Source organism: Lampris incognitus, chromosome 15 (assembly GCF_029633865.1).
Source record: "Lampris incognitus isolate fLamInc1 chromosome 15, fLamInc1.hap2, whole genome shotgun sequence".
NCBI classification, from domain to species: Eukaryota; Metazoa; Chordata; class Actinopteri; order Lampriformes; family Lampridae; genus Lampris; species Lampris incognitus.
In genome coordinates, this window is record NC_079225.1 from 19,334,776 (window position 1) to 19,346,970 (window position 12,195).

Here is a 12,195-nt window from a genome sequence, read left to right on the forward strand (position 1 = left end):
TCAAACGTCACTGCTCTGCAAGGGACCTCTGATGATTAGTCCTGGCAATGGGTCCAGAATTCACTTTTTCTTTTTTTTCTGGAGGTGATGAAAAGTGGGTTTTTTTCCCTGGAGATTTCAAAGTTGCTCCTATTGCTCAGAGGCCATTTTGGGTCAGTGGGCTACCTTGAGGAGAGACAGCCTGCTTCCTTGCTATGGGTTCCACAAAGCTAGGGGGACGGATAAGACAGTTGGTCGGGTTGGTCGGATGTCCCTACAGACACAATTGGCCTTGTCTACGGGTGGGAACCCAGATGTGGGTATGTGTCTTGGTCACTGCACTAGTGCCTCCTCTGGTCAGTTGGGGTGCCTGTTTGGGGGGAGAGGGGGGAATGGGGGGAATGGGGGGAATAGCGTGATCCTCCCACATGCTACGTTTCCCTAACAAAGCTCCTCAACTGTCAGGTGAAACAAAGCGGCTGGCGACTCCACATGTATTGGAGGAGGCATGTGGTAGTCTGGGGGGTGGAGCAGTGACCGGAATGGCTCGGAAGAGTGGGTTACAATTTGGAGAAAGGGGGGGATCAAAAAAAAAAAAGAGACAAACAGTGTGTGTGTCTTGGTTCACAAGTCGACTTGGTGCTGTTAATATGTCCCACCGTTTTTCATATGTTTGTGCATGTATGTTTGCCGATATAAGTACATGCGTGTGTCCTTTGTGTTGGTGTGTGTGCTTATACAGGCATGTCATTGTGTTTGCGTGGTGGAATAAAAGGTTCACTAGCTGGGTGCATCTGTGATCACAGGTTGTTGTTGACTCCAAAGTTATAAGCCTGCTTCAGAGTCTGTCTCTGGCTTTCATCTCTGATCCCCTCCAGTCCTAAGCTGCAGGCCTAAACACAGTACAGGTGCTCTCCACCCCTTTCACTCCCTCTCTCATCCCCGCTTTTGAAATCCATCTCCCCTCATCCGCATCTCCACCTCCATATTTTCTGGGTAAGACCTTAAAATTACCATATAATTACCATTTACATACCTGGTTAACGCCTGGCTGTTTGCATTGCTATCTGTCGGCCTATACGTGTGCATGTCTAATGAACTGTTTTGCCCTTTTCTCTCCGCTTTACTTTTGGCTGGGCTGCCTACTGTGTAAATGGAATTTTCTTCCTGCTGAACTTAATGACCTAATTGGTTAATTGAAACAAATTTCCCTACCCTCTCATGGCTCTGCCATCTTGTTCTGTAGGTATGATTCCATTTTGAGTTACCAATAGTGGCGACGCCATGATTATCACACCCGGCGTGGGGCTCCTCTCTGCCTTTTCAAAAAGAGACGTTGCCAAATACTTGGCCTGATTTAAAATGCAGTTAGAATGCAGAGTGAGGCACTCGACTAAAGTTGTTATACCGACTATTGGAAGAGAAAGGGAAGCTGTCCAGGGGCTGAGCGATGTATTATCTATTCAAATGGTAGAGCTGATGCTGGACTGAATGAGCAATGCCTGGGTCAAACACCTTGAATTTTAATATGCGCCATGGGCCAAATGGCGTGAAGGAAAGGCACTAATGGGGAGCACAACACAGGATGTACGTGCAAGGAATATGCACGCCTGCAGGAGTTGTGGCCATCCTTGTTTGATGTATGTCAGAGGTCACCAGAGCTCTGATAGCATCACAGCTCTAATGGGAACAGATGAGCAAGTGTGTGTGCGTGTGCACGTGTTTTTGTATCGTTTGTTATGAATTGTTCTTTTTTTTTTCTTGTTTAAGTGTTGCATTGATGTATTTGCACATTCAACATTCATTGCACCTTCATGAGCTGAAGTGGACATGACCGTTCTTGTAGGAACAGTCCAGTCGGTCAAAGAGAATTCAATAGATTGTTATAACCATATGCACATTTCCAAGGGACATGATTATTGATGTAACATGAATTGTAGCTTCAAAAACAGAGGAATCTTTTTACCTCGTTTTAATTTTTTTTGTTTGTTGGATTTTCCCCCCTTTTTCACCCCAGTTGTATCTGGCCAATTACTCCACTCTTCTGAGCCATCCCGGTTGCTGCTCCACCCCCTCTGCCAATCTGGGCAGGGCTGCAGACTACCACATGCCTCCTCCGATACATGTGGAGTCACCAGCCGCTTCTTTTCACCTGACAGTGAGGCGTTTCACCAGGGGGACGTAGCACCTGGGAGGATCATGCTATTCCCCCCATTACCCCTCCCCCCTGAACAGGTGCCCCGGCCGATCAGAGGAGGCGCTAGTGCAGCGACCAGGACACATACTACCCACATCCAGCTTCCGGGTGTGGGCGTGTAGGGATGCCCGACCAAGCTGAAGGTATCCGAAGGATTTGAACCGGCGATCCCCGTGTTGGTAGGCAACGGAATAGACCGCCACGGCACCCGGGCGCCCTCATTTTAATTTTTTACATGGTGTGAAAGGAAGTTGGTGCTTAACTGTAGGGTTCTCAAATGGGATATTAAAGCTGAAATGCAAGTATATTTATCAATGTGGGCCGACAGGACGTCTACGCGCTGACCATCTCCAGATATTTTCATAATTTTTGTCTCCATAAAACTCAAAACACCAAGGTCTCTTTTTCCACAGTTTGATGTTTTCTTAGCCTGTTTAGTTTCAATAGAGCAAAGAGTAAAGTCGCTGAGTAAAATTACTAAATACATTGTATGCGACTCTACGGTTTTTACCTACACTAGCTTTGGAGCTATGCATGACCTCACTACATCATATATCCTGTCAAATGATGAATTCGCCCAGCAGATTTTAGTTGGCTTTAGAATATGAATGTGAGCGCTAAGCCCAGGGCTAAAACTAATTATTGTGCTAACAAACTAAGCGTGAACACAGGCTAAAGTAGCCATGAGTTAGTCTGGAGCTAATTCTAGCCCAGGGCTGGACTCTTCATAGTCTGAAAGTACGTTTTCCCTTTCAAAGAGCCCAGTGTGAGGTTTTGCACAATGACATGAACACAGAGAGATACACTGTTATCTGCTGATTTCCTTTTTGTGTAAAGGTGTTTGACCTCAAGGACACTGCAGCCAGGAGGTGGTCCATAAATCACGGCTGAGGGATGGTGAGGGTAGGAGGTGTTTTGAGGACATAGGAACGGAAAACACAAACAGAGTCCAAGATGGGTTTTCAGAGTTCTGAAAACTACAAGAAAGGGTCTGAAGATTCCTTAATTCAACAGAATTTACACAGGTGAGATTCCACCACTTTAGATGTGATACAACATCACCCCTGCAGGTGACCGTAGGATCATATGTTCATAAAAATTGAAACGGTCCATAGAGACAGAACACAAGAATAGAAACAGTCCACAGTCACATTCACCCATACACACATGCATGCACACACACAACAATCCAACACATTTCTTGTCACTTACTTAATATAATATGGAACCTTGTTTTGAGAAACTGCTCGTTGCCAGGGGAGCTGTACAGAAGCTGGGGAGAGAGAGACAGAGAGAGAGAGAGAGAGAGAGAGAGAGAGAGAGAGAGAGAGAGAGAGAGAGACAGAGAGAGACAGAGAGAGAGATCAAAATCAAAACAACATATTAATGAATGCAGCCCAACTTTATATGCAGCACAATAATCCAATGAATGTTTGGAGCATAGCTTTAAATAAAGCTAGTGCCAAACCCTTTTTGAATTGTGTAGGCTAGCTGTACCAATAAGAGCCTTAACATGCATTAAACTGGACAAGTGTAAATGGGTGTCACTCTCTCTATTCAGCTACAAGAGAGAGCGAGAAAGGGCCAAGACAGAGAGACGGTGGAAGAGGGAAGAAAAAAAAAAAGACAATTCCTAGAGTCATATCTGCAAAAAAGGCGCTACTTCATCCGTGTTGTTTAATCTTACGAATTTCATTATGAGAACACAAGATAAGAGGCAGAGCGGAAAAAACAGACTCGTCGTAAGGAGATATTAAAAGACCAATGCAATGTGCAGAATGACTGCTGATATGGAAAGCAGCCAAACGTAAGCCTTCAGCAGCTCGTATACCACCGAGATGGCGCCACTAATGGTAGCATCGGTGTGTTGGTGCACACTGTTTGGCATTGGTTTTTTGTTTTTTTTTGTTTTTATAAATTCAAGTGTTTTGCTACAATACCCAGACCTCTTTTACCAGAGAAGAGCTTATGGAAGCTCAGGGAAACTACTTCTGCAGATTTATTTCCCAACTTTCTGATCCCATCTGTGGAATTACTGGACATTTTGGTCAAAGGTGCGCTCACCTTTGTTCACGCAGTAAACACTGGAGGAGGGGGAAACGAGCTGGCGCGCCCGTACACCTCCGCAGAAGTAGACTACGCACTCCACTGCCGGGAATGTTTCCCTCTAAAGTGTGATCACTGTGCAACAAACTAGACGAAATTCATCTACTGGTAGGGAAGAATAGACTTTTCTTCATCTTGCATTTTGTGCTTCATGGAAACTTGGCTGTGTAGAGCAATACAGGACTCTGTGCTACAGCTGGCAGGCAGGCTTCCCGCTGTTCAGAGTGGATCGCAACACAGAGCTCTCCGGCAAAATGAAAGGTGGAGGTATTTGTTTTTATGTTAACAGTGTATAGTGTAAAGACATGACAGTGATTCTGCAGCACTGTTCTCCTGTTCTTTTTCATCAACTGTGAACCCCTCTACTCCTTCCGTGAGTTTGCGTCATTCATTCTAGCCAGTGTTTACATTTAACATGCAGGAGGCACAGTGCTTGCTTGCTGACCAGCTATTGTGTGTGGAGCGGACAAACCCAGACTCTTTAGTTATTGTCTCCAGCAACTTTTTAACAAAGGGAATCTCAGCCAAGAACTATCTAAATACCGTCAGCTGATTAAATGCCCGACCAGGGAGGGGATCACTTTAGATCACTGGTACATTACAATCAACAGTGCCTATCACACAGTCCCCTGTGCTGCACTGGGACACTCTGACCATGTCATGGTCCACCAGACTCCTGCATAAAAGCCAAAATGAAAACTCTTCCAATCTGTTATGAGGACATCTAAGAAGTAGATCAATGAAGCTACGACGGATCTTCACTTGTGCTTGGACTGTACTGACTGGGATGTTTTCAGGTCCGCCACCAACAGTCTGGTTAAGTACACTGAAGCTGTGACATCTTGTATCAACTACAAACCGAAAGCTCCCCAAACTCCACAAATGATTAGTTTCTGGCCAATGATTTGAATGATTTCTGACAATTTGAAAGACAATGCAACAGTCCTGACACCATCCCCCTTGACTCCGCCCACCAGCTCCTGACCACCAGCTCCTCCTCCCCTGCCTTAGCAGGGGCCTGGGCCTCTCTACAACTGTCCACCTTAGAGGCTCCCTTCTCCCCTACCACAGGGATGACTCTCTCCATCCTGGAGAGGGCCGTTAACAGGCTGTTCAAGAGATAGAACCCCCGCAAAGCTGCGGTAGCAAACTGTCTCTCCCTCCAACCTGAAGCACTGTGCCGACCAGCTGTCCCTGGTGTTCGCAGATATTTTTAACACCTCACTGGAGCCACGCCATGTACCAGCCTTCTTTAAGACCACCCCCATCTTACAGTTCCCCCCAAAAAAAAACAAGAACCACAGGACTCAATGACTACAGACCCATCGCTCTGACCTCTGTGGTAATGTAGCCTTTTGTGTGCCTTGTTCTGTCCCACCTTCAAACTATCACTGACCCACACCTGAACTCCCTAAAATTTGCCTACAGAGCCAACAGGTCTGTGGATGATGCAGTAAACATGGCACTTCACTTCATCCTCCAGCACCTGGACTCTGCAGGAACCTACGCCAGGATCCTGTTTGTGGATTTCAGCTCTGCTTTCAACACCATCATCCCGGATCTGCTGCAGGACAAACTCTCCCATCTGCATATGCCTGTCTCCACCTGCAGGTGGATCAGTAACTTCCTATCTGACAGGAAGCAGCACGTGAAACTGGGGAAACACGTCTCTCAGACCATCAGCACCAGTTCCCCTCAAGGCTGTGTCCTTTCCCCTCTACTCTTCTCCCTGTATACAAACAGTTGCACTTCCAGTCACCAGTCAGTCAAGCTCCTTGTATTGCTACGATATCAGGGGTTCTCAGAGACCAACAAGACCAAGTTGCGGAGGGTGATCACCTTGGGGTTCAAGCTCTGCGGTAGGCAGTGCTCAACCCTCCAGCAGCTCTATGAGCAGAAGGCAGTGAATAAAGCAAGTAAGATCGTGAGAGACTCAACTCATAACCTCAGCACCTGCTTTCAGATCCTGCCCTCTGGTATAGGATACATGTTGCCCCTGTAGCCAAAACAAAAAAGAGCAGGGCCAGTTTCATCCCTTCTGCTATTAGGCTCCTTAACAAACAACCCCCCACAACCCCCTTGCCCCCTCCGCCTGGAAGAACTAGAACCTGTTGTGCGAACACCCCTCATACACACTCACACACACACACACATGTATGCACTCAGGCACACACACGCGCACACACATTCTCATAATTTTAAAATCTTTTCAGCTTTCATAACGGTCCAATTTATTTATTTTACTTATTGTCTTGCCTGTATGTACTAACATGAGCAAAATGAATTTCCCTTGTGAACAATAAAGTACATCTATCTATCTATCTATCTATCTATCTATCTATCTATCTATCTATCTATCTATCTATCTATCTATCTATCCTGAAGTTTGCTGATGACATCACCTTTATTGATTTCATTTCTTGTGGGGATGAGTCCGCCTACAGATGGGAGATGGACTATCTGGTGTCATGGTGTGGCCCAAACAACTTGGAGCTCAACGCTCTAAAGATAGTTGAGATGGTTGTGGACATCAGAAATTATCCAGCCCCACCTGCCCCCATCACCCTGTGTGGCTCCCCAGTCGACACTGTGGAATCCTCTGCTTCCTGGGCACCATCATCACCCAGAAGTGGGAGCTGACCAAGAAGGCACAGCAGAGGATATACTTCCTGAGGCAGCTGAAAAAGTTCAACTTGCCAAAGCCAATGATGGCGCAATTTTACACTGCCATCATTGAGACCATCCTCAACTCAATTGCTGCCACTGCCAAGGACAAGGGCAGACTGCAGCATATCATTTGCTCTGCTGAGAGGGTGACTGGCTGCAGCCTGCCATCCCTCCATGACCTGTATGCCCTCTAAGACACTGAGGCCAGCAGGAAAGATCATGACTGACCCTCCCCACCCAGGCCATAGTCTCTTCAAAAAACTCCCCCCGGGCAAGAGGCTAAGGTCTATACAAACCAGAACCTCACGCCACAAGAAAAGCTTCTTCCCTACAGCAGTAGGCCTTTCTAACAAGCCCCCAGACACCCACAGATCTTGACATTGCCCCCTCCATCCTCTTTTATCTTCCCTACTGTGCTCTCTGTATATGGAAACCCTACATAAACCTGCACTACCCTGTAAATAACTCTTATTCTATAAATAACCACTTAAAATTCTAACTTTTTGTAAATGCAACTCCTGCCACCCAGTGCCAGGCATCAGGGGCCACCACGTAGTCTCATGTTCAACTCTAGAACGGTGTCGATTCCACCTTATTGCACCTTACTTTCATTTTTATTTTATTTATTATTCTTTTTAACTGTTATCTTTACTATTGTTAATTTTTCCCTCTTGCATCAACATACAAAGACAATTTCCTTGTATTTTCTTGTTCTTGGCAATAAATCTGATTCTGATTCTCTCACAAGCCACGCGGCGCAGAGATGTTATTGCTTCATTTGCGGTCCTCCCTCTTCCTCTCCTCTCAGACACAGCCTTTATGTACAGTGAGAGGAAGTCAAAGGCAAATAAGTGAACAAAGCAAGACAGAGAGAGAGACAGACAGACAGAAAGATTAGGAAAGACCAGAGGATACACTAGATGAATAGGTGAGAGTTACAGATCCTTGTTGATCCTCCAGGGAATATTGAGCAATGGGAGTAACTGGTAGGAGCCAACGATGAAGGATGAAAGGAGACTCCTAACACTCCTCACGCTCATTTGTCTGGCCTGGCTGCTGAGCTCCCGCCATGCTTATTTTGGCAAACTCTGCGTTTATCAGAGACACAGCATGTCCTCCCAGTCTCCAGACTGCCCAGAACTACACACCGTCCATTTTTTTTCTGTGTCTGACAGCCAAACCAAGACATCCCAGGTGAAGTGGGGAGTGGAGGTGGGAAGCAACACTAATGGCTGTATGATGATGGAGAATGGAAACGGAGGAAGAGGAAAGAGTCTTAAGACACCAACACTGGCTGGTTAATGGTCTCCAGCGTTTGTCTTCTCCTCCTTTACCTCTCCCCTCTCTCACAACTCTTCTCCCTCTCCCTCCTTTTTAATAATAACCTCTTTGGGGAGAGGAAGTGGAGGAAGTCAGTAGAGAGCTGTGATTAAGCCTTACATTATTCAAGCGTAAAATGCCTCCTCTGCAAACCAAACAGTCGGTTTGTGTGTGTGTGTGTGTGTGTGTGTGTGTGTGTGTGTGTGTGTGTGTGTGTGTGTGTGTGTGCGTGCGTGTGCGTGTGCGTGCACTCACACCATGTCTTTGTTTCTGCATGTGTCTGTCTGTGTGCTTGCATGTGAGACATGTGAGGCAGAGGAAATTCGCACTTGTCCTTTTAGTTAACATGACTCTGGAAAGACACAAGATGGATTATGAAAAGGTCAGCGGTATGAACCACCGTACCCGAGCTGTGACTACCTGAGCCGTGGAGATATTATTTCTGTACTCACTGGAGAGGAAGTGTTGGGAGGAGGGGCCGAAGTCTCGATGGGCTTCCTGAAGGAGCTTCAGTCTGTCCTCCACTGCCACCTGGACAACCACCAACACAGAACAAAAGAAAAAGGCCTGATAATTCTACTGCGAGCTCAATTACTGTTCACAAACATATAATACAGCGGTCTGCCCAAAGGTCAGTGCTGGGCGGGGGGGGGGGGGGGGGGGTTCCACTTTTCAACTCAGCTGATACGGAGAGGAGTTGTTGTTCTTTTTTGTTAATCTGAAAAACATATATACCTTTTTAAAAAAAACTTTTATATACTGCATCTTGAATGAATAACATGATTCACCACCATGAATTCAGGTTCCGTTAACTTTACACAGACCTTTTTAGAAACCTAACCATCACAAAAGGTTGACGTTTTTATATGGAACTCAATTTTCTCAGCACAGAGAAACCAATAAGCTATGGGGGGGGGGGGCACACAATGTGCCTGTGGGGCAGTATCATGGCTTAGTGTTTGGCAATGTTTTGGCAAGGTCCCGAGTTTGATCCCGAACCTTTTGTGCTGACTATAAATCCTTCCCGTATCTTCTCAAGCTTCCCCTCTGGCTGTTCTGGTTTCCTCACTCATGGTCCAAGCCGTCCAATGGAGACTTTAGATTTCTTGTAGGTTTGATGATGTGCAAGGGGTAGGGGACAGTGAATGATCCCCTACCCCCTAAGTTCATCATTAGAGGTTCTCCATTAAAGTTGCATCCTACTTTCAACTGCCACCACATACTGTAGTCATTTTCCCCCTTAAATGTTCAAGTAATTACTCCGAGCAGGCAAAGTTCTGATGAAAAACCCAGTTTACACAAATGGTTTCAATGCCTTACACTGACTGACATCTGCAGTGTTTCACATTTGCATGACACAAATCCAGTAAAAATGAGGGCTAATGTGATGAACTTATGCAGCTATGGGGTACAAAACACACAAGCAGCCAAACATGACTACACACAGACACATACAGTCAAACACATAGTTGTCTATCTTACAACCGGCACAAAGTGCAACCCAAGTGTCTTTACTAGTTTCAGACTGACGCAGTGGTCATTTTCCCGTCCAGCAGCCACATTGTTTAAATAGCAAATGTGCTAGCTGGCGTCCAGGTGGTGTGGCGGTCTATTCCGTTGCCTATCAACACAGGGCTCGCCAGTTCGAATCCCTGTGTTACCACCGGCTTGGTCGGGTGTCCCTACAGACACAATTGGCCATGTCTGCAGGTGGGAAGCCGGTTGCGGCTATGTGTCCTGGTCGCTGCACTAGTGCCGCCGCTGGTCGGTCAGGGCACCTGTCTGGGGAGGGGGGAGGGGGGAGGATAGTGTCATCCTCCTGCTACATCCCCCTGGTGAAACTCCTCACTGTCAGGTGAAAAGAAGCTGCTGGCAACTCCACATGTATCGGAGGAGGCATGTGGTAGTCTGCAGCCCTCCCCGGATCGGCAGAGGGGGTGGAGCAGTGACTGGGACAGCTCAAAAGAGTGGGTTAATTGGCCGGATACAATTGGGGAGAAAAAGGGGGGAAAAAAATCAAGCTATTCCCCCCCAGTTCCCCCTCCTTCCCGAACAGGCGTCCCGACCGACCAGAGGAGGCGCTAGTGCAGCGACCAGGACACACAACCACATCCGGCTTCCCACCCGCAGACACGGTCAGTTGTGTCTGTAGGGACACACGACCAAGCCGGAGGTAACATGCGGATTTGAACTGGCGAAGACACAACATTCTGCTCATGCATGCTTTTGCTTTGCGTACGAGCAGATCCGTTTCCTCTGCAGAGAAGCGTTCTTTCCTACTACTCTGCAAATCTGCCATTATAACAGCAATCTGCCCAAGTGCACGCGCACTTGACTTTTAAAGGGAATGGGAGATGGCACTCTGATTGGTTTATTTCACGTTACCCCCAAATCACACCAATGATCAAGACATTAAGTACAACCCCTTTGAACCATGCGCCTTACTCTGCACAGTCAGACTCGCCGTTAAACTAGCAGAAGTGGATTTGAACACGCCCTAAATGCATTGGCACCGTGCGCTTTACACCGCGCACTTACATTGTTAAAATACAGCCCATACACTTATATGCTCCCCTGTAAACAGTGTATTGACCTCTCCAGCAGTGCATTTGTCCCCTATAAGACATTGGTGTTACTGCATGGCATCAGGCTATAACCACCTGAATATTACTGACAGTCTGAGCCGCTGAAACAGACAGACAAACACACCCACATGGACATGCCAGGTACTATGATAGACGGATATGGCTAATCTATACAGGGAGCAGGGAAATAGACAAAGAATGGCCGCCGGCTCAGTTTCCCTCTACCGACTAATGACTCATATATTCACTGTCCCGCAGAGATGAAGATGGGGGCTGTCTGCATAAGAAAATCAAATCATCAAACTACACAGTCAGACTCGGCTTATTAGCGGCGCTGTTCTCTTCTTTCACACAGGGAAAATAAGGCAGAGGCTCAGTCAAATGGGCAGGCCAGTAAATGTGCATTCTACCGTGTCTCATCCCACACATAGACACAGCATGCCGGCTATGGACACTCTTTCATCACTAGGACCATTACTATGAGACTTATGGAGTCTCTCCATAGAAACACCAATAGGCCACCAAAATAGTGCCGCTAAAGAGCGTCTCCAGGGTGTCACACATAATAGGATAACGCATCTATTTCTGTAATGGGATACATTTTTGCACAGAATTTTCAGTTTTTTTTTTTTTACTGAGATATAGAAATCCCATTCCTGTTTTTTTTTTCCCTCCCCCTGATCCCATCTCTTCCTCATCAATCTAAAACTGGGACATAGCTTGCTTCAATTCTGGGAGTTTAGATATGGTCTCTGCACAGACAGACAAGATGGCTGCTGCAACAATTTTCCACCCCGTTGTCTGTAGATTGCCGTCCATCTGTGCCGGCCTGGTGTGCTTCAATTTGATGCCATCACAGCTGGGCTGAGTACCCTGGATGCCCTTGTGCTACCGCTGGGCATGACAGGCATCACTGGCCAAGCTAGCAACAGCGGTTATTCTGAGGCCGCATTTAAAGAGATAGCGCCTTTATTTTTACTTCTCTGCACCTGTTTTGAGCCATTTCTCTGAGGGAGGAAGACTTGGATCCAAAATTGGTGAGTGGACATAGCCCACATCTAGGTCAAACAGCATTTGAAGACAAAATAAAGTGAAAGACTTTTACATCCCTTGCCCATTCACAACTGGAAACACTCGGTGGTTCAAGTTTGCACAGTGGTAGGGAACTGAATGTATACAACCTTGTGAGGGAAGTCCCTTCCTTATTCACTCACAGGCTCTCCTTCTCTTCTCAGCCTATCTGATTATTAATTAAGAGACTTCTTTGCGGTTCCCCTCCGGGCCCGGGACATGCTTCACTCTGAGCTCGCTCTGCAAGTCCCACAGCACATCAGATAATGC

At 46.7% G+C, this 12,195-nt stretch overlaps 1 protein-coding gene across 7 annotated transcripts in view; it reads right to left on the reverse strand.

The window, feature by feature from the left end:
• Positions 1-12,195, reverse strand: part of utrn (utrophin) — a 233,379-nt gene that overhangs the window by 66,606 nt on the left and 154,578 nt on the right. For all 7 annotated transcript variants that reach the window (XM_056294966.1, XM_056294968.1, XM_056294967.1 and 4 more), the window contains exons 56-57: positions 8,722-8,800; positions 3,389-3,449 (exon numbers count right to left, since the gene is read on the reverse strand). In XM_056294966.1, the coding sequence (XP_056150941.1) occupies positions 3,389-3,449; positions 8,722-8,800 (140 nt within the window). The remainder of the gene's footprint in view (positions 1-3,388; positions 3,450-8,721; positions 8,801-12,195) is intronic.